This window comes from Amia ocellicauda, chromosome 3 (genome assembly GCF_036373705.1).
Source record: "Amia ocellicauda isolate fAmiCal2 chromosome 3, fAmiCal2.hap1, whole genome shotgun sequence".
In the NCBI taxonomy this organism is placed as follows: Eukaryota; Metazoa; Chordata; class Actinopteri; order Amiiformes; family Amiidae; genus Amia; species Amia ocellicauda.
In genome coordinates, this window is record NC_089852.1 from 24,591,937 (window position 1) to 24,616,132 (window position 24,196).

General features: G+C 38.6%; 1 protein-coding gene across 6 annotated transcripts; it reads right to left on the minus strand.

Moving 5' to 3' along the window:
- Positions 1-638: 638 nt before the first annotated feature.
- atxn7l3a (ataxin 7 like 3a) lies at positions 639-21,506 on the minus strand. Of its 6 annotated transcripts, none has more exons than XM_066698606.1 (14): positions 21,094-21,505; positions 19,383-19,465; positions 18,695-18,809; positions 18,446-18,578; positions 17,945-18,116; positions 17,621-17,718; positions 17,072-17,130; positions 15,898-15,943; positions 10,921-10,958; positions 10,709-10,777; positions 10,556-10,599; positions 6,323-6,394; positions 4,877-5,013; positions 639-4,543 (listed from the first exon to the last, which is right to left on the minus strand). In XM_066698606.1, exons 3-14 carry the CDS (start codon positions 18,743-18,745, stop codon positions 4,362-4,364), a joined length of 1,101 nt encoding a protein of 366 aa, XP_066554703.1. In that variant the 5' UTR covers positions 18,746-18,809; positions 19,383-19,465; positions 21,094-21,505; the 3' UTR covers positions 639-4,361. The 6 variants fall into 6 exon arrangements, with proteins under 6 accessions (XP_066554703.1, XP_066554704.1, XP_066554702.1 ...); XM_066698607.1 differs by having other exon boundaries at positions 17,108-17,130; positions 19,383-19,470; XM_066698605.1 differs by having other exon boundaries at positions 19,383-19,470.
- Positions 21,507-24,196: the final 2,690 nt, after the last annotated feature.

Below are 24,196 nucleotides of genomic sequence, written 5' to 3' on the forward strand. Positions count from 1 at the left end.
TTTCTTTTGTCGTTCAATGGGAGTCTCCATACGCTGCCTGCATGGCTTCTGACAGCTGGGAATTATGCAGTTCCAATCCACTTAGCCCTCTGTACATTTCCACACTCATAGCCCTCCTCCACCTCGTCCTTAAGCACCAGTCGTTAGTGTCCTTAGATCCTGGCAGCTATAGCCCAAGACCTGGATTAAAGAACCTCAAACTACTCTTCAATTGTAAACGGCTTGCTTTGTGGTGGTTATCGGAAGACATGGGAAATATGGTTTGGTAATGTATTTAATTAAATTAAGTAGATAAGAACTAAAGATAAAATTGAGATTCCACAGAGTATTCTGTTCAGAATATGCCTTTAACCAGTGGGTCAAAGCTTGCATTTAATCTAGTGCCAGTCTAATGTGGAGTACAGGCTCAAAACACACTAGTTCAGAATGAAATGGCGGGACAAACAAAACTTGATGGTTGTCTCTTAATCAAAGTAATCTTAATCTGTGTATCTTTTTTGGTAGATCTGATTAAATGCAGCTTTGACAACATTCCCAAAACGTAACTGGTTGTATGTACCCCTCCTCTCCCTCACTCCCCCAGTATAACTTTGCTGCTTCAGGATTTGTTTTGGTATTCGTATGGAATTAATGCAAGGTTTTAAGTTGAAAGACTTTTATTAATATTTACACCAAAAGGCAGCCACAGTTTACTATGGGACAATGAAAATTTACAGAATTAGCTAACTGTACATTATGAAATACATACATATGAAAAGTAACCTCCGTTTTTTTTATTTGCCTCGTCGCCAATACCACAGTAGTCCGAACCAGATAACTGCATGCATATTTCCATCACAGTTATCTTTACAGTTACACATGACAGAAAGCATCAGAGACACACATGCCTTTTTTCTTGCAACACTTCAGTAAAATTCTCTTAAGCACAGTATGAACAGGATACCATTTGTCCTGCAATTCACTCCAAAACATCAATACAAAGTCAAAGATACGAAGCAGGAAGGGCTTCTGTGGACTTGTCACAGTTAAAACTTGGGCTGGTGAGTTGTGTTTTGGTAATTCTGTAATCTCCAATATTTATATAAGTTTGTTGACCTCTGACAACCTCAAAGTAGCACGGCAGGGGTAAAGACTCCCATGTGCTATTGGGCCGTATGCTGTATTTCAGACTGCCAGCGCACAAGGCAAACAGCACAGCAAGGGCATAGGATGGAGGCTCTTACTGATAGAAACTACAGGTAACAGGTGCCCAGTCAGCCACAGGGAGTCACTGAGGAGTAGTAGTCAACCCTTTGAGCAGATGCCTTCACAGCAGATAAACCAGTACCCTGTGTGCAGTACTTGGAACGGTCACATACATCTTCTGACTGCATTTATAAACCAGCACCAACCCACAACCTCCTCTTTTCATTCCTTAATTGTCAGGTTTTACACCAGTTGTGGACTAATGTGTCAATTGCTGCCATAAACTGATTAACAGAGGGTTGAAGCTGCCTTGTTGCCTTGTCACCAGATGATCCACATGATTTTGGATGTCAGACTCGCGTTGTTTGCACAGCTGTGGATTGGAAGATACAGCACCATGCAAATATAGCTTAGTTGCAGCTGTACCTCCCGCCTCATTCTGGGTGCTTGTGTGCGCACATATATATATATATATATTTTTTTTTTTGTTTTAAATGGCATCCACTGAAGAACCATTTTAAAGAATAAAGGGTTTTGTTTTTGTATTATTATTTTCATGAATAAACTTATCAATTACCAGATCTCTCACACACTCAACTACAAATTCTCTGAACCAGAATCCAGCAGTGGTTGTAGGTCAGTGACTCATGCACTGGGGGAGACCAACTGACAAAACCAGGCTCGTTATTTCAGAAGTGACCCATTTCTGTTTGGCCCATACAAGAAGCCGGTTGCACCCAAAAGATTTGTCTGTCTTTTTTTTTTTTTTTTTTTTTTTTACCACAGAGGAAAGGAAGTTGGAATTAAATAAAAAAAACTAAAATGTTGCCTTGCTGAGGTTTGAGCTACAGTGATCATTTTCAGGTTCCCAACCTTTGAGGTAAAAGAGACAGCATTAAAATTACAACAGAATACAAGAGTTTGAATGCTGACACGCCAAACAACATCCTGAAGCAAGTTGCCGAAGAAGTCCAGGTGATGCAGTCCATTTTTATAAACATTTTGCGAAACAGTCAAAGTGACGGTACAAAGGCAGTTGGTGGGTACAGCGGAGTACCGCTTTTCATTATGGGACAGCACACAACATTACATTTTTAAGTTATATATTTTTTCCATGATCCATCACAGGTACACACATACACACACATGTAGAAAATCTCACACAGACAAACTGCAACTGTTCTGTGCATCAGAATACACTGTGACTGCCACAGATGGACACAGTTTTTTTTCTGTGAGAAACTCAACCTATCAAAAGGTTGAGTATCCACTTTTTTCATTCTTCATTTCAAACACCCAAACATAGAAACCTGTTTCAGAAGCATTGTAAAGGAAAGAAAAATGTCATTCCGATACTTAATTGGTCCCAAAAATCAAGAAATGAAAAGCATATCAAATCACGGTATTCATGGAATGCTCTCACTTTTTTCAGTTTGTATTGTGTGTGTGTGGGGGTAATCCCTTTTTATTTCTGTAAATGTGAACCAATTCATTGAGAAGACAGAAACACCACACATGGGTAACTCCATATGCAATGAGTCATGCAAGCCTCTCCATGTCTTCAGGATGAGAATGAAACCAACTCCTGAAGACAACCCAGTTTTCCCAGGAAGTCAAGCAAGCAAACAGCATCTCTCAAGGAGTAAACAAACAAAAAAACACAAATACTGAAATATGAATAGTTTTTGGAATTCACCAGTGACTTCCCTTGCAACATAAAATACATAATAATCAAGCAATAATGAAACCACCTTTTTTAAATAAACAGCACTTCCCAGCCATTTTGTTGAATTTGATTCTCTTGCACTGGCTAGCCACTAGAAACCAAACATATAAGAATGGCTGGTCTGTAATCACTGTTACAATCCTGTAATCATTACACTTATAAATGAATGATTCATGTTTAGCTAACTCCAGAAATCACTGATTATTATTAACTGGATTTTATCTTTTAACCCTGTGAAAAAGTGTCAAAAATTTTCCCCAAGCTTTTGTTTTCTTGGTGCATGAAGTCATTTGGTGATAGTTATGTCTTTGTTTTGGACCATATTGATCAGACCATATTGATCAGAAGTTCACTCTCTGTGCACAGATCAAAGTACAGAAATACAAAGGGATCTGATAATTGCAAACTTATTTCAATAAATAGTTGTAGATTTTACAAAGAACTTTGCAAAATTTGTATAGATTGCAAGGCCGGCTGTCGAACGTTAACTCTGCCTGGGTAGAATTGCATGTATACAATGAAATACAATGTCTACAATCGATGTTAAAAACAAACACAACTTATGGTTATGCAACATATAACTGGACTTACTATGGTTTATATGGCCCGTTTGAACTGAAATATTGTTTTAGGCAGTCTACATAAATTAGTACAAAAATAAATGTATCTTGTGTCTTACTTCACATTATCATTATTATTATTCAACTCACAACTGAAGTCCAGGTGAAATCGGCTTTTCAATTCAGAACTCAAGTCAGCAAAACAAAATGTTCTACTTAAACACAGATGTAACTCTTAACAGAGAAAGGCTGAGTTCTACATATGCTTTAGATGAGATTGGAGCCAGGTTCCCAACATTTCCAGATTCATACACACAAACACACACAATCACAAACACGATCACTGATTTAATTAGCTCAGTGACCCAGTGAGGACATTGAGAAACTCCTATGAACTGGTAACACCAGCAGGAATCATTAATTACTACAATTATTATTACGGACATAACATCAATTCATTCACTCACTCGTGTCTGATGGACTGTCATGATCCAACTGACGTGACGAATGGGACTGTGCAGAGGGAAATACAGAGAGCGTTACTGCCTGTGACCTTTTTTTGAGCCTTGAGCTCATCAGGTAGATCCAGAGCAATGCTTGAACAGAGAATGAACACGGAATAATCACACATCTGGGGAGAGTGAGCTTGGGGAGACGGAGGACTGTGAAGGATGGGAAAAGAAGGAGGAGTGAGGATGTGGGCGAGGGGGATGGGTAGGCAGGGGGTTGCGTTTGCCAAAATACATTACAGTCTCGATACACTTGGCCACACCCTTGTCCCCTCACTGATTCTCGTCTTTATCCCCAGGCAAGCACAGCTGGACTCAGGAGAGTGGCTAGAAGAGACCCCAGACCTCGCAGACTCCACTGGCGCCGAGATCTCCTCAGCACTAGTTTATGTCGTCATATATGCTGGGCGTGGGCGGTGCCGGCAGCTTGGGTTTTTTCTTCCGACTGGATGAGGAGCCCAGGCCAGACTGGGAGCTGCTGCCTCCCCCGCCCCCCCCCCCACTGTTCAGACCCAGAGACTGCTTCTTCTTTTTGGGCTTCTTGGACTCAGAGTTGTTGGTGCCTGGGCAGGAGAGCAAGAGAAAGGTGAGACGGGGAAAGGGTCACGACCTCACCAGTGTCAGATGTTTAAGCACTCACCCTAAGTAACAGCTAAATGTTGTTGTTATAATGACTAACCCCTGTTACTCTGTTTGTGCTGGAAAACTTTTAAAGCTACTTTTGGTTCAATAATGCAGTGGCGATCCTATAGGTAGTGGATAAAGTCCCCAACTTCCGTTAAGTTTTTAAGGATTAAATGGGCATTATATAATTGCAAGGTGGTGTTCATAATCATCATCAAGTCTGGTAGACGCTCTTGACTGAGCAACGCTGGCCGACCTCCTCCGTTACTCACTCGCTTTAGAGGACACCGAGTCGGAGGGCGAGATGTCCGAGGAGGCGTCCCACTGCAGTCTGCTCATGAGGCCCTGACTGTCCATCGGGTCGTAGCTGTCATTTTCAACCACCGTGTCGGCATCCGGCAATGTGGAGCTGTAGGCCAGAAACACCACTTCACTAACACTGTCACAGAAACAGTCTGAACACCTGTGTGTGTGGATAACCCCCCAATTTGGAAAAAAAACAAGATTAGTACAGGCACCATGTATATTATTAAGACTTTTAACATGTTCCTTCTTGTTTAAAATGACTATATAGGGAGATAGATCAAACAGCACACCCATTGTGCGTCAATTTAACCCATTAAGTACATGGTACATGATCTAGTTTATATCACCTGTATATTACACACACACACACATATATGTAATATACAGGTGATATAAACTTGATACCACGTACATATATATATATATATATATATATATATATATATATATATATATATATATATATATATATATGTGTGTGTGTGATAAGGGGCTTTTGCCATGCCAATTAACAATTCAAAATAGCTGTTCCTGAAGAGATTTTTTCCCAAAGTTGGTAGTGAAGAAATATGATACAGAAGAGGAAAGTCTACCTACTATGAAGCTCTGTGCCCTTAATTACATAAAGCACTGAAATATTTCCTTCCCTTGTTTCCAGAAATTCAAATTGGAGTTGGCTGGGGGGGTGGTCCTTGACTAATTATTGGTTCCTCTGCATCCTCAATGTTCAAACATATTGTGCAGAGAACCTACACTTGGTTTGCCATGGGTGCTCAGATTATATCTAACTATTTAATTTTCCGCACGGTGTAGCTGTTTAGCTGGATGAGGTTTGTGCTGTATTCAGACTTTTGTTAGACTAGGCATTACGTAATATTATTAGCAACCTGGAAGTTTACATTGTTCCATTATTTGTAACGCAATCATATTCATAACTTCAATTAGCAATGGATACAGGAGTAAGCAAAAATTAAATAATAATAATAATAATAATACACACATAACAGAAACCCAGAAGCAGGGAGTCCGAGGCATTACCAGTAAAAGAGCTGTGTCTGTCCTCAGAGTGACACCAATGCCCTGCCATTTGTGGTCTGGGAGGATGGGATGGAGCAGTGCGAAAAGAAACCAATGCAGTTTGACGAAGAACTACGTGTCTGTAGGGTTCACCTTCCCCATGTAGTAAGTGGTTGGGCTGAATAATAATGAGCTATTCCGAATCAGAGACACGAAAAATGCGGAACCCAATTTTTGATTAATATTTTTTTTAAATGTGTGTCTGTTTATATAAAAGGAAACATAAGAAGTTCATGACAGCATGTGCAACAACAAAGTAAGAAAATGAAGATGATACACACTCCCACTTTACAACAAGAACCTGGCACCTAAGTCACAACATTAGGCTGACTCACGCTGAAGACCCCAGGAGATACACACGCACTGTCCGCCTCTGTTCGTCTGTGTGCTGGGGGCATCGCAACGACCTGGTGGGACACACAATGCTCCATTAAACCTCTCAGAAACACTGCCAGTACAACAGGACTGCACACAGGTATCCTGTCACCACCAAATTACAACCAGACAGTGCCCTTTGAAGAGAGTTTTTCGGATCCTAATGATAACTGGCCAGCAATGGCAAGCAACCAATTTTATTTAACTGTCCGTGAAATGTGTTCCTTTATCCGTGTTATTCTAGTCGACCTGCAGTTCATCTTTATCTTTTTCTTTTCTTTTAGAGAGCATCTGATTTTGAGCCCCATCTCAAAGTGCTTTACAATCATGCGGCGAATAGGGCAGAGTAACAGTGCATTTCCTTTGAACCCCAGCGATACCACAGGCCTAATCGCAGTACCCCTCATAAAAGTTTTCCCCACAAGTGTTTGTTAAACCTCTGGATTTGTAAATGTATATATATATATATATATATATATATATATATATATATATATATATATATATATATATATATATATATATATATATATATATATATATATATGTACACTCACCTAAAGGATTATTAGGAACACCATACTAATACTGTGTTTGACCCCCTTTCGCCTTCAGAACTGCCTTAATTCTACGTGGCATTGATTCAACAAGGTGCTGAAAGCATTCTTTAGAAATGTTGGCCCATATTGATAGGATAGCATCTTGCAGTTGATGGAGATTTGTGGGATGCACATCCAGGGCACGGAGCTCCCGTTCCACCACATCCCAAAGATGCTCTATTGGGTTGAGATCTGGTGACTGTGGGGGCCAGTTTAGTACAGTGAACTCATTGTCATGTTCAAGAAACCAATTTGAAATGATTCGACCTTTGTGACATGGTGCATTATCCTGCTGGAAGTAGCCATCAGAGGATGGGTACATGGTGGTCATAAAGGGATGGACATGGTCAGAAACAATGCTCAGGTAGGCCGTGGCATTTAAACGATGCCCAATTGGCACTAAGGGGCCTAAAGTGTGCCAAGAAAACATCCCCCACACCATTACACCACCACCAACAGCCTGCACAGTGGTAACAAGGCATGATGGATCCATGTTCTCATTCTGTTTATGCCAAATTCTGACTCTACCATCTGAATGTCTCAACAGAAATCGAGACTCATCAGACCAGGCAACATTTTTCCAGTCTTCAACTGTCCAATTTTGGTGAGCTTGTGCAAATTGTAGCCTCTTTTTCCTATTTGTAGTGGAGATGAGTGGTACCCGGTGGGGTCTTCTGCTGTTGTAGCCCATCCGCCTCAAGGTTGTACGTGTTGTGGCTTCACAAATGCTTTGCTGCATACCTCGGTTGTAACGAGTGGTTATTTCAGTCAAAGTTGCTCTTCTATCAGCTTGAATCAGTCGGCCCATTCTCCTCTGACCTCTAGCATCAAAAAGGCATTTTCGCCCACAGGACTGCCGCATACTGGATGTTTTTCCCTTTTCACACCATTCTTTGTAAACCCTAGAAATGGTTGTGCGTGAAAATCCCAGTAACTGAGCAGATTGTGAAATACTCAGACCGGCCCGTCTGGCACCAACAACCATGCCACGCTCAAAATTGCTTAAATCACCTTTCTTTCCCATTCAGACATTCAGTTTGGAGTTCAGGAGATTGTCTTGACCAGGACCACACCCCTAAATGCATTGAAGCAACTGCCATGTGATTGGTTGGTTAGATAATTGCATTAATGAGAAATTGAACAGGTGTTCCTAATAATCCTTTAGGTGAGTGTATATAATATTTGTAATACACCATGTTATCAGAGTTCTCTGGCTAAATAATTTCTTAAAGGGTAAATCCACACTAAATAAAAACAAGTAAAACAAATAATAAAAGGGAGCTTTTTAGACAGTTTAAGCAGCTTCCACGATGCTGTAGTGGTGCATGTGAAGTCAACAGACCGAACATACAAAAGTCACTTTTGCCAACTAAGGAGAGACCACTTGAGATGTTGGTTATGCAGATGTTTTGGACCATTCCATTGTTACACCCTGCCTGAACACATTTAGAAAAGCAAGGTGGGATCGTGTACGTTTTCAGTTTTATTTACTGCCGATTTACCCGATACACCTATTCAGTAGATGATGGTGACGCAAATAATTCTGATGGAAATTTACGAACGCAAAGGTACTTGGACATAAAGACGACTCAAATTTAAACATTCAGCATTGCAAACAACTCGACAACATCATAAACCTTTAACAGCCAACTGGGTTTACAAATCACTAGCCATTCGATGTAATGCAACAACACACAGTCAATCCCATTCAATAAATGTCACTCCTTGCATCCACAGTTATGCCTGTGGAGTTGAGCTCCTTATGATAGCAAACCACATCCTGTCACACTTTGGTTGATATCAATGGCATTTATTCTAATTATCACCATCTCGAAAATCAGTTTAAAATGTCTGCATTACTACTTGGATTAACTTGATATACCATAACCTGCAGGCTTACAGACAACGTGCTTATTTTCTCAATGTACAGAAACTGCCTATGAGTCACCGGGAGTGTTTCAAAGAAAGGATAAAGAAATCTGGACACAAAGACATAGCCACAAAGCAGGGCTTCAGTGTCAGGTGGAGGACAGAGAAAGCTCTTACTGAGAACACACAGACTTGCAAACAACACTAGTGACAAGATTTACCAGTGCCTGGTCAACCACAAATATTTGAACTGGGTTAAAAATTGGGCCCAGCCAACTCCTTTGCTAGAGGGGTAGTTTAAGAAGGGAAGATTTATAAAAAAATTCCCACACAGCATCTTTGTCATAATGATTTACTATTACCAATGTCAATCTTATTTTTAAATCACAGGTCCATAAACGTGTTTCCTGTAAGCAGCTATGTCATCCATAACCCCTTTGAAAGGGGGGTGGCTAGTTATCACTCATACATCAGACCCAGGTTCTCATGACAAAGTAAACACATTGTATGCAACTGAATGCATTTACAATGAACATGCTAATGAAACATTATACTGCTTAAGTGTCAGTAATGTCTAGTGCATTGTAGGGACAAATACACTTTTGCATTCTACAATTTTCTTTGAACCCCTTTGTCCTTGAGGTGTTAGTTCCCAGTTTGGCTTGGGGTGTAGTTTCCATTTTCCCTGCTTACCTGTGGATCTCTCTTCCCCCCAGATTTGTTTAAATGCTTCTTGTGCAGTTCCTTCTTCCTGACGACTGAGAATGCTCATCCTGGAAGCAGTCTTTTCCTTCATTTGAGTTAATTTCTCCTTTTCAATCTAATCTCAATGTTTCCATGTTTTAGTTTATAGGCACCAGTTCCCCTGGGAGATCTTCAGTTTATGTTGGGTGGGCTCCATTCTTATTGCCCATCACTGTCTGCATACACAAATCTTGATGGAGAAAAGATGGATCATGGGTGAACCCTTGTCTTCCTCAGAGTGAGGTGTCCTGGATTTGGATGAAACTCTGGATACCTGGTCCTTTACAGAGTAGTAGTATTGATGTGGACTTCAGCATGTTAGATCTAGTTTGATGTCAAGGTCAATGAACATCTTCTGTAAGGATTCTGGTAGACCTCTCATTCCAAGATGAACAAGAAAAACAAGATCATGAAGCTCTTGTTTAAAGCCACCCCACCCAGAGGACGATGTCTGCTATCCCAGTTTCTGGAAGGCTACAAAATGTTACCAATTCAAGAGAAAAATGAGAAGGAATGATCCCAGGTCAACGCATCTTACCTTGAAGAGGTGATCCCTACTTTGTTTCACAATAACAGAAAGCAGAGACTGTCTGCACAAACATAGAAGTCAAAGATCTAAGAATTGTGCCTGTTTTCTCTCCACATTGTCCCTGGGACACCATACAAAGCATCTATGTATTTGGGGTGGACTGTGCTCCAAGAGACTAAGTAGGAATGATAATCTTATTGAGGCAGAAACCATTATATTGCATTAGATACTTTGTACCTGCAATGTATTTAACCCTTTCACAACACCTGCGGTAGTAATAAACAGATTCAAGATCTCGAGAATTTAGATCTCACTTTCGCTGTCAAACTCCAAGGTTGCTGCCTCATGTTTTAAAACCACAACCTGCTTCTCAACTAAAAGTGCGTAGTCCTGGCTAGTGCTTATCTCAGAGATGCTTCACCCACTGCAATCACAAGTATTCACATTCTTACCGTGTACACATCTTCTTCGTGTGCTCCGAAATGACGCCACATTGCTAAAAATAATAATAATAATTAACAAACTTATCAAGCTTATAGAAAGCATTACACTAAAGCTTGAACATTGTCAAATTATTTTTCAAAAAGCCAAGGAGACAATCTTACCGTCGTCAGCAATGATCGCAGCTCTTCGGGTCCCAGAGTTTCGTAACTGATGCCTGAATTGTAATTATACTGTGTGTGGGGTGGGGGTAGGGGGTGGGGGTGGGGGGTGGGGGGTGGGTGACATCTTGATTAGGTAAACAACAGTGAAAACATGCATTTATACATTTGTACATTAACTCTTCCTTGGAGTTACACGTGAATACATATATTACCTTGTAGGGATCTGCATTTCCACTACTACTGAGTTCCCCTGCAAGACAAAAATAAACACCTTGGCATTAATACCAAGACAGAGGCTGATGATAGAAACTCTACAAATGGATTGTCACTTTTTCACTTGACAGGTGAAAGGCAAGATGTCACTCTTTGTTTTTTGGAATCTGGTACCATCCTCTGGTCAGGGACCTCTTTTCTAGCTCAAAACTTTTCAAACGTTTGTTAAGGACTTCTGTTTTAAAGAATTTGTATTTATTCTCATACCCACTTGATTTTAGCTTATCAGCATAAGGGATAATACATTGTGCTACAAATATGCTCAGATTTCTTCCTGGTACGCTTGCACAAGCTTTGAATAACATGAATATTTCTTGATAAATCTGAGAGACTGAGACGTAACATAAATATACAGACACCCCAATTCCACAGGACATTCTTAAACAATAGTAGTTTAGTGGCCTCAATACTTTGTGGTACAACATGCACACTTTTCCAGGGATTGGTGAAGGACAGACTAAATTGCCCATAGATGTAGTGTAGCACAAATGGTTTGAGTTGGGGCACTACCTTCCATAAAAAATACTGGTCAACTTTACCCACTAGCATAGACAGGAAGAGAGATGGATTGTATTTGGGAAAAGAAAGTGAACCAGCTGTACCCTACAGCACAAAGGATTTGCAAGTTATTTAATAAGGATTTCATGAACTGGAAGGTGACATGTATGAGGATGTAAATATATATTTTTAAATAACTGGATCCCCTTTTATTAAAGAAAACTATGAATGCATATAAATATATGGAAACTAAAAACTGTAATTAGTCTCACAGACAATGACCATTACTGGGCACACTGCATGTCCTCAGCCTGTCCCTGCAGTCATGATTTGCCCTCAGGGCTCACAGCACCAAATGGAACAGATAGCTTTACAATAATCACAGACTCCATGAATGTGTTCATCAGTGAAGCAGGCCATCATCATGAACTATGTTGAAAGCAAAAAGGCACTTGCAAACTGATTGATTTATAGAAGAGGAAATTTAAAAAAAAAATTAACTAATAAAAAAAAAAATCTAATGGATATAAAACCAAAACAAAAAGAAAAAGAAAACTTAAGCAATGACCATTATAATTCAGTTTTTGTTTTATTGGATCAGTTCATACTCCCAGAAGGAAATTCCTGGTGTTAACAGTTTTTCAATTCAAGGGATCCTTGCAGATTTAGCAGCAGTTGCAGTTAGTTATACAACTCGGGATATCCATTAACGAATCTATACATTAAGCTCTTCAGATGAAAAACATGATACATAGATGAAGAAAAAAAAAATATATATATATATGAACAGAACAAACATTCTACACAAAGCTACAACTGCCATGATCCTAAATTCTGTAATGTAGCAGCCACCTGAGTTGAGATCATAAGAAACATTTATAGATTCTAAAAGATTACAATAAATGGAGCTATCCCTAAATGGAAACTGACCAGTTCCAAAATAAACGTTTGCAATGTTTTCATTATTTACCACAGTAAAAAGTTATCTTGAATATGAAAGGTTCCCCAAAATATTTTGTCTTCCCCCAAAGATTTGAGATGGAATCACATTTTCATGGAACGTTTAACATGAGCCAATGGAGCACCAGCTTTGCTTCAGTCTTCCTTGAAGATATGGAAAAAGGGGACCCCTCCAACAAGTAGTCCATAGGAACATGAGCACCTTATCTATTAAAATACTTAGCTACCATTCATTAATATGCAAGTGTTTTTTGAAGTGGTTGTCAAATAGACTAGTTTGCATTTTATATAGAAGGCTAATAGAAATAACATCTAGATAAAACACCAGTTTCATTATGCTGTGGTAATAAACCTGAGGTACTACAGTCAAGCAGGATTGTAGATGGCCTTTAGTATTCCGTACGGGATGATTTCTAATGACTTGTACAACCTGCAACTTTCAGATCAGACCAAGCATGGAATCTAATCAATGTAAATCAGCTGCAGCCTGCTCTGCTTTTTCCAAATGATCTTGGAATGGTTAATAGCAAATACATGACCCATTTAAAGAAGTAAAAATGCAATTGTTTAAAGTATACAGACACTGATGACTTGGGATGACCAATTAAACCCACTGCTGGACCTCAGGCCTCCCAGAACAAATAGCCTGTGACAAAGTTAAACAAAGAAATACAGAAACCAAATGGCAACATATGTCAGGGCACTCCCACCTACACCGTCATACAGCAGAGTCTTGTACATACCACGTAAGTCCTTTAGACATCATGCAATGGTCCCACAATGCACTGCTGGAGTCCTTTACTGCCCTAGCCAATCATGATTACAGAAGCTGAATGGTGCGGTGGTATAAGAGAACCTGGATTTCACAGTCTTTTGCCATTGAGAAAGATTTCCAAAGTATTCAATTTAATTTAGAGATGGACACTATCCCGTCACAGAAGAGTTGGACTAACCTGTGACAGGATAGTGTCCATCTATAATTCAAGTTCAATGGTGCTAGGTGTATTTCATTTAGACAGTGGATTTAGTAAGGATATACGTTTTCATCTATTCAAAATATATTTAAATGTTACAGTACCCCAGGGGGTTATTTATCTTGATTTCATTGATTGGAGTAGTTTCTAGCTTAAACCAAACGTGACAAGAATTTACGTTTATGAAACGAACTCTGGGAACCAAGCGAAAAGTTGTTACAGGGCAGCAGGCTTTATAGGCATTAGGTAATCAGTGGATTCATCTCTGAAATTAGTCAACATCAGGTTTATTAACTTTATGATTTGAGTTGTTACAAAGTAAACCTCCCCCTCACTTTCAACTATTGCACAAACTGCAATGACAAGTCTCTAGTTAATATTCCTCATACTGTCAATGGGTCTTTCAATGTGTGATTTTGTTCAGAAAAAGTCAGGTTTTCTCAATCCTTGTGGCCCACCGGCTATAGGCTTGAACCCCAGATGAAACTGCCTGGTTTTACAGATTTAATTCTACTGCCTCTCTCCTTGTTTGAAATGTATGAAACTGAGGGGCTCTCCTTTGCATTTTACCTCCTTGATCAAACAATTGATGCCTTTAGTGGGTACTTTTCACACCTTATTTAATTATCCACCTAGAAACCTACACTCAAACAAGTAGAAACCTGAACATTTTTCAGAAGCTTAAGGCATCCAACGAGTAATTAAAGAACCGTAATCTGAATATGGTCTCAGAAAAGCAAAGACAAAAACATTCAGTTTCAGTCATTCATTGAAACTATGCTTAGGATCTTTACATTTTTCCATAAAGAAAAATATTCAACAGATTGAGAGGAAAAAATATATATATTATATACACACACACACATACAGTACTGATCGAATAAAAGGTCTTAAAAGGACCAGGTAGGTTAGAAATTGTACAGAAAAAAAAAAATCATACCCTTTTACTAACTACACATCCTATCAATTTCATAGACACAGTTCTCTAGGAATTGTCCTGAGCTGGCGAGGTTTAAGATTTGTTTTTTTTGTTTTTTGTTTCCTGGTGCTTTTCAGATCCTCCAATAATCCGGTTGCCTGAAGTGACCCTATGCTGCCTTTGCCTTTGTGAAATTGGCAGTCTCCTCTGCCCGCACACATCCCCGCTCGCCTCTCACTGAGAATACTCCTCATCTTTCAAGACGAGAACATGGCCATCGTGATCCGCCGGTCGTCGCTTAGGGGCCAAAACTGCTGAAAATGATCAAGACAGTGAACAATCTCTCTTGGAAGAGGATCATACACACACACCAATGTTAGTCCCCGCTCCTGCAGCCCAAGGCTCAGATGAAACACCGGCTGGTTCTAATCTCCCAAAATCAAGGACACAAAACGCAACGGGGTTAGTTTCAACAGACACCTTTTGTTTTTTCCAAGTCAAAGAAACTACCAGACAAGGAACAGACCCAGAGACAAATGTTTTGATTTGATTCCACAAACAAAAAGTATTACTAAACCTATCCTGGAGCCTAAGGTGTTTTTTTTTTTTTTTAAAGCAGTAAAAACATTTTTATAAAACAATTGCAGTCCAAACAATTGTGTCTACAGAGGTAAAGAAGATACTCATGTTTTATTAATTAAGTCTACCATCTTGCACCAAAAATGTGACCACCTTATCTTTTTCCCCAGGAGTTGATGCAAAATGCATCAAAAAAAATAATTTCTCCAACCAAAAATTAATATACTGGTAAGTCCCAATTTTCAAAACACCACCCACCTGGATATCCAAATCTATCTTAACCAACTGGTGACAATACATAAACCAAGAGATATAGTAGCACTCTGGGGCCAGAGTTGAAGGTCCATGGTTTAAATTATACGGTTCTCTAGGATTCACAGCAGCACATTGATAAGTCTCATCTTTCTTAAAGTCTGAGAACGGTCTAATGAATACCATGGGGATTCAAATCTTAAACTCTTCATGAACCCAATGATCACCAAGCCCCAAGAAAGAAGTGCTTTTATTTGATTGCCGAAATTATATTTTCAAAGTCAAAAATCATATCCAATTTAATGAAGGAAAACTGCAAAACATTTTAAGAATTCAAAAACTAAACAGACATTATCCCCCAAAACAATCCGATTTGGTAAATAGGTCAATCTTGATGTAAGTGGGTTCTTCAGGAGTGGCGATTTCTAAAATGGTTTTCTGCCTTTAAATGCAATGAATGTTGTTGCAGTGAAGAGTAATAAGGCACCATCTATAAATTCTGGACTTCATTTGGTAGAATAAAATGGGTGTATCAAGTGTAGAGTACATCATATGCTTGTAATAGCTAAAATGTACTAACTGCAAACAATATTCAAGCAAGTATAGCCACCACCTACAGTATATAGCTACTTTACATCACATCCTGAACATTTATCTATATATATATATATATATATATATATAATCACACATACATACACACACCTGAATAGTGGAGAAAAACATGAACTCACCATTCTTGTGTTTAAGAGATTTTGATCTTCTTGGTGAATTTGGATTCTGAAATTAAACAAAAAACAAACAAGCCAAAAAAAGCCTCGTTATCAAATCAATTTTAAATGTCGGAAGGAGAAAACGTGTACGTGTGTGCGTATGCAATATACACACACACAAACACGGACATAAAAATACACCACATACATTCAAACACAGACACTGACCAGGTTTAACCACACATCAATCATAATATTCAAATTTTCTTCATCTCACATATACAAGAACATTTGTTATACAGTGGTACTCTTTTGCGTTCTGTGAACCCTGCATGTGTTCCTTGAATGGTGCACCATGTGCAGACAGTTACAGGGAACTGTACAAAACTGTACTGCATCTGGAATGTACTTTGCTCCTTGAGTTAGAAACTCCTTTCTGTCACATAACAGAACAAGATACCCAAGGCATTCAGTCAGCACTAAGTTCCAATTCCTGAGGCTGTGTCATATGGGCACTGAATTACCGCTAATGGAGATTGAAAATGGATACTATGGTTGTTAAAAGATCATGGTGATTGTTAAGGCCATAACCAACAGAAATTGATCACTGTCTTACGTTTAACCATAAGATGTTACTCTCAAAAGAGATTAATGGAGCTTCTGCACTACTCAAAAGAAAGTTTTCAAATAGCATGTTATTAAAGCTGGTCAGATTTCTGTGCATGTGCACATCTGTATGTATACATTATGAACACACACACACCATTGCACTTCATATACATATTGCCACACAGTGCATTTTCAGATTTAATGAGGTCAATAATCAAGGTATAAATGACTATGTGCATGTCTGCATTAGGCCCTGCATAGTTCATGAGGTCAGACTACCATACATTGGGTCTTCTCAGTTTTAGGCTTGTGGTTTAATCACATACTTTTGATCTTAATGTGAAGGCTACTTGATTTAGGACTCACATCTGTGCAACCTGGGTTCATTCATGTTCAAAATCAGGTTGTCTTGTATTATTTGTATACATATAAACAAATATGCAGTGAGGAATTGTATTTCATATGATTCTTTACAGAGCAGGCCAAGGAAAAAAAAAATAGAAAGAGGTATTTCCCTGCTTTGCCTTTATTAAGATTAAACGTTAATGTTACGTTATTAAGCCATTTCCTAAAAAAATTAACTTACCAAAAATACAGGTTGTTTCAAAGAATGTAAAAATACCTTATCTGACTTTCTCTTCTTAGCTACAAAAGGAAGCAAAAACATGTGTTAAAAATGTAAAAAAACTAAAATTGGCAGCTGAATACATTCAAAGATTTAATGCCTTTCAACACAGTACACTTAGCTAATAATTCAGCAAAAATCGACAACGATACACCTTGTTATTAAAATTAATTTGAGGGAGCGTAGATCCACCAACAGACACAAAACATGGGAGTTGGTAAGAAATATTCAGGGCAGAATACTGGAAAGTTTTTTTTTTTTTTTTTTTTACATCCTCTTTTTACCTCAAACCAATGCCATAAGTCTTGTAATGTATTTCTGAACAAATTATCTGGTTCTTTGGACTGTAAACTGTAATCTGTAAACTGTAGTGGACAATTTAACTAAGGGAGGGAGTATGTTTCAGAATATGAAAAATGTTCTTCTAGTAATCCGAGTGCAATTTTAGCAAATAGCAAACAAGCCATTTGATCGTGTGCTATAGATAAGAAGATTCCAAACTCCACCCACCTTTCTTTTCTGACCCATATGACCAGTCATTGTCATTGATGTCATCGTTGTCTTCTTGGTCACTCTCCGATTTATTCATATTGTTACTACTAGCTATTCTGTTGGAATGAAAGGGGAAAAAAAGGTCTTTAGCACAAGACAGGGAACTCTTCCCAGGCGATATCTTTAAAAAAATGCTTGTGGGTTTTCAGATTCAGCATCATGTGCTCTGGAGCCTGGAGGTAAATGGTTCAAATGCAGGTTTGCCACTCTCAGTATTCTCTTACACCCTTACACAGTCTATGCAGGGGTTACTGGATGGGAGGGAGAGGCAAGATGACTGACCTGCGATTGGCTATACGGCTGCTGTTCCGCCCCATGCCCAGACACTTCTCTAGGTGTGGGGCGAATCGTGAAGCTGCAATGCTGCGGTTGCAGTTGGGACACACACACTCCTTGTTCTTCCACTGGTTATAAACCTGCCCGAAAATGTCAACCCCGGGCTGGTCCACAATTTCTAAGATAGAGGGGGAAAAGCACTGGTTCATTTGGTGATGCAGATTCAATTTAATACTACATTGTGAAAATAAGAAGAATAAATCATCTCTAGTCTTGATGTGATATTGAGGTTTTGGTACATGAAAACTGGAAAGTTGATGGAGTCTTGGTATTGTGCTGGGATATGAGCAAATCATTTACAGGGTCATCACAAGTGTCGCTTCTTAAACGTAAACTTTACAATTCCATTTATTTCAGTTGTTTCAAATCTTACCACAAAAACATCTTCAGCAAGTAATAAGTCACCCTTGTGAAGATAAATAAGGTGTATAAGTCGGACATAATCACCATAGTCCTTGGTGTTGTCTGGGTCTCCTTCATCCAGGAAGAAGTAGCCACACTTGACAGCCCGGTGGACCTCGAAGCACAGACCCAGGCAGGAGTCGTCAATCAGGTCAGTGTAGATGTCATGAGCTATGGCCTGGGTACAGGGACACAGGAAAGCATTTGCAGGTTAATGGTTGAGTTCAGCCCCCAACAATGGTGAATGAAAATTTGACTTATTGCATCCATTTCCATGTCACCACAAATTCTCACCTCCAGCTTGCTGTTGTCCAGGCCCGACAAAGACATTTCCTCCATTTTCATTTGCAAAAACGATTGGGGGAAGGATTGCCGTCTACATAGTACGGATGTGTTTGTTTCAACAGCACTGTGGAAGGGAAAAACAAGAAAGAATGCAACTGTTAAAATTATGCAACTTAATAAAACCAGGAGAAGATAAAAACTAAAGACGTACAGCAATACAATTCAGAAAACTGTACCAAATATTGCCAATCTGGATTGGCTTAAGACATACAAATCCAAAACACCTAACTACATTAATGCAGGGAACTGTTAAAGAATTCATGACTGATGAATTTCACATTAATTCGACTCAAATTCAATAGCTGTGAAATTCCAAGACTGTTGTTTCATTTCTCCATTTCCCTGTTGTGGAAGCCAACCTACAGTAAATAGAAACTGGATTGAGACATATACAAGTAGTGTTTGGTTTTATATGCAGCTCAGTCTGCTTCCTCTTTTACTTACACAGCATTACAAAATAGTTTAGATCGATCATTGCTGCCCTGACAGAGTACTGCACTTGTACATTTAATGGATCACAGTAGAAGTGTACTTCTGCAGCACTTCACTGACATCACAAAGCTTCCCCAAAGAAGGCCCCAACAGGTGAGCTTGCTGACAGAAACTGAGACTGGCTCACCATAGACCCAATACTCACAAACATGTAGAGCTGTGCCCAGTTGGGGTACACAATTATTCAAGATGTGCACTCAGTGGAAGATGACTGTCCCTCTCGGAATCCTGTTCTGATGAAAGAGAAACAAAAACAAATTAGGATTCTTAACGTGTTAAGAGACAATTATATAGCCTAGGTTTTAAACAGCAGATGTTGGAAATGCCTGTTAAATGGAAAAGGGCCCCCAAAAATTAAGTAAAGACACCTTGCAAATACTGAAGGATAGTACCAACGAACATTAACAGAAATTAAGTCACTGTTCACAGTGTATGGTTACATAACATTCATTTCCTAGAAGGGAGTAAAAGGCCGAATTGGTTTAATCAAAATGACAATCAACACACTTTCTGTGTACATGTGTGCGTCCACGCAATCAAATGCCAACAGTGATGAAACCATAAACATGGTACAGAGCAATCAACTGGAAAAGTACACACAAAACTATAGACCCTTACAACAAAACCAAAATAAATAAATAACCTAACCAATTTGAAACCTAACCATAAACATGGGCTGGCATTTACAGCCCCACTGGATACCACAAAACACAAATGGAAGTCACAAGCAAGAGAATTACAGACTAACAAGGTTATGTTTAATTTCAAATCAATTTATTTTGCTACCTCTCAGGTGAGCACAACCACCTTTAAAAAAAATGCCTTCCCTCAACTGGGCCAAAAACTCAAACCCTCTCTGATACACTGACCATCATGTCCCCATGCCGCCAGTGAGAACCTCTAATTGTGGACAGCTTGTGTAAGTCCTGGCAATGCAAGACGGAGTGAGATGGTTCTCAACGCTTCATTACCATGACTGGGATGAATGTCGTTGAATGTCAATTATTTGATATTCATTTTCGACCTCAACTAAACATTTCAATAATTAAATTCTAAACTGAATGGCTGCTGTTTATTTTTTAATTTTTACGACATGCATGTAGTTATTAATGTGCGAGTAAAGCGTGCTGGGAAAGGCTCACCTTAAGAATGTACTTTTCAGAAATAACGCTTCTGCTCAAAAATGTATTCTCGTGTCCACATATTCTCTGTATTATTATTATTATTATTATTATTATTATTATTATTATTATTATTAATAACAATACAAATTGCATCAATGTGTTAGAAACCCATTTACATAAAAGGTTGCTTTGCTTCACGTCACTTCAGCTTACCCAACAGACAAGGGAACAATCAGAAATGAAGAGGTGCTCATCTCAAATCAATACATGATTCTCAATCCTGTTAAATTCACGTATATAACGTGTCCATCAAAGGCCGGGTGCAATCTATAACTAAAAAATCCAAAACACGAAAGACCAGTTAAGCAATGTAGTTGTTTTTCCCCTTCTTTATTTCCCCCCTAAAAACTACCAGGCAGCATTCATTGGCAGGCAAGTACTGAAATGGTTTTAGCACATATTCTAATATACCCAATTATTCGCAGTCCAAACAGAAAAGCGTTCAGTTTGTGGGGACAGGAAAGCAGGAAATGTTTGTTTGTTGAATATATACAGATTCCCCCCCCATTTAACAAATCCCACCAAGCATACATTGTGCCGATTACATTGGTCTTTTTGTAGCAGGGACCGACGTTAACGAAAGCCACCCAACACATTGTTACAGTGACCGAGAGGAAATCGGATACAAATGTTGCAAGAGTGGTTTTTGTTAGTTACCTGCATCCTACTCACCATGTATTGCAAGGGCCGAGGCTGGGTTTATCAGAGCCGAAGCCAGCAGCTCTTTCTCCGGCAAGCCCCGTCATACAGACGACACTGTCCGGTCCCCATTCGTTACACTCTCGCCAGAAATCAATGTCGAAGCCCACAAGAAAAGCCCAAGGCGAAATTATGCTGTCAAACAATAATCATTAAAAAAAATTAAGAATAAGCTGCCATTTTTTCCTGCAGGCAAAATCAATCAATCACCTATAGTGCATTTAAAAAAATGACTGCCGTATATTTTTAACTGGTCTTTATATTACCATAATACAGCAAACGAGCTTGCCAGATAATAATCGGCATTTAAATCTGGAATACATAAATATAGCTCCGAAGTGGGAAATATATATTCTATATATAAATAGTAAGAATAGCAATTCCAAAAGACTGGGGACAGCCTACTTTGATTGGATAGGTCGTTACGTATTTTGATTGACGGTATAATGAACCAATAGAAGGGCAACTGAGTACATAACTGACCAATCAACGGCCAATGAGGGCGGAGATTAATTCCCGGTTACGCCCTTTGGAGTTTGGTTGCGCGGTAGTAATACAGGCAATTGTAATGCTTATTTCTTTTCCTTTTTTTGTATCGCCTTACATGTTGGCGATTGAGGTGACGTCAAACGTGAGAGTGTGTTGGTTTCATTTGCACATTCGCACATACCTTTTAAAGATACACATTATATTAATACTACTCCGGTTCAAATGGAGTGTTTTGACGGTATTAACAAGTGGATGAGTTAAATTTGCCTGCAACTGAACCATCAGAGAAGTATTATGAGGTTCTCAGAGACAGATTGAGTCGACAAAAATAGATTTGGGAAACATGACCTCTAACAGGAAATCTATGGTTAGAAATCAGGGGGTCATTTTTTATTCTTACATAAGCTATGCATCTCATATTAAACATATTACTAAAGTGACCTTTTATCATCTGAGAAGCAATATATTGTTAATATATTTCTCTCCTTGTCTGACACTGAGCAATAGGTCCATGTTTTAATTGGATCTAGATTAGACTATTACAATGCACTGAGATCACAAATCATGCTTTGTCACCTACAGCTTGTGCAGAATGCTGCTGCTAGGGCTTCAACGAAAACCAAGACAGGCCCTCTTTACTCCTGTGTTGGCTCCTCTGCACTGACTGCTAATACACTTTACGATTGATTTTAAGATTAGTTTGCTAACATAAAAATCAAAAGGCCCCTGATTATTTAACGGAGATGTTAATTCTATACCTGCCTGTGTGTCTATTGAGGTCATGTGACAGGGGCCTAGTTTGTCCCCCCAGAGTGAGGCACCAAAGGAGAGACACTTTTTAGTTATGTTCCAAGACTGTGGGATTAATTGGCATGTTTTATTAAAGATGTAGCCCGTTTAATCTCAGCATTAAGAAAGCGCTTCTTTCTAATTGAAAGATATTTTTAAAACAATACTCCGAGACATGAATTACATACTTCTTAAAACTGACCTAGGTTTTTGCTATTAATCACTGTTATACAGCAGTAATTTACCATTAGTATATACATAAATGGATCAGCTAACTTCAAAGCTTCCACATATTTCAAAATTCAGTTTATTTAACAATGATCCACTAAATTCTTTACCCATGTTATTGCATTTGTTATGTTTTAATAAATGAGCCACTATATCTTAATGTTCAAATTCGTAAATATTTTTGAGACCTGCATCACCTCAAAATAGAAAGTTGTTCTTTTGTTTGTTGTTTTGGTCCACACCCACTCTCTCCCCCCAATAGTATGTGACCACATTTAAATCAGAGATTCATTCCTTGAGTCTTGTATGGTTTAGCGATTCCAAAAGCAATTATGTACAAACATTGCCACCAGTGTATTTGTAGTTCAGTCATTAAAGAAGACCATTTTTCTTTTTATTTTGTTAAAAACAAAGTTTACTTGCCCCAAATAGTAAATCACTTGAAATAAAGAACACCTTCAGCTATAAAACATCATAAAGATTTTGTTTGTCATGAGCAGTACAAATCTGCAAAGCTTTTTTTTTTTCATTTTTATTGTTTCTACAAAAAAAATACACTTGAAACATTAGAGAAAAAGTATGTTTTTTTTTTTTTTTTTTTTTTTTTAAAGAAAATCTCCCAAGAGCAGCACGCAACTTGGAAGTGCAAAAAACGCACCGATGTAATTTCTTACAGCTGAGATTGCCGCGTTTGCTTTCGTTTGAAGCAGCAGCCTTCTGCCGATACTGGTAAGATTCTGTTCCAACAAAACAAAAATATACTTACAAATAAAACGAAAGCCACTTATTACAAAGAGCATTATATACAAATACCATACAACCATATTAAACCCAACACAAAACAGAAAACAGCCTGTCCCATTCATCCCCCCGCCCTCTGTCCTATTTATGAATACCCAGTGTGCAGCATTAACGCGTTCATGTACATTTAACAAATCTTCGGAGCGTCAGTAATTAACAGCCCTATTAAAAAATAATGACTTGATTTTGGCCTTGAAACCAGTACAAACATGACATTTTGAACAGGGGACCTACATGTTTGTATTGTGTATTCACCACTGGAATAGTAGGTGATAACTGTTCTAGCAGTAGGACTGTGATCACTGATGCTTTTGCCAATTCAATTAATATGGTTACACACAGTACAGAATATAAAATAACAACCCTAAAATTATAGTAGTGAAGTAACATTCTTCTTGACCTTGGTGCATAATACCTTGTAGATTCTCCCAGGCTTAAATACAGTGAGGGTGAATAATATACTGCTTCTGCCTATACCTCAAGTCTTTGACTGGTGACCCCAGTGGGCGATTTGTCCAAAAACAAAAGAAAGTTACATGTTTATGCAGCACTTAATCCACACTACATTCAATAAAAAATATTTTAAAATTATATATATATAAAAAATATACATTAAAAGCTCAGTCAATTTGCTCCAGCTGGGGGGAGAGTATTCTCTCTAACCAAGCTAGTGGAGAACCCCAAATAACCAGTTTGATTAGGATATTCAAACATTCAGTTTAAAATAAATAAATAAATGGGTGGCTAAATGCAAGTCTGCAATTATTTC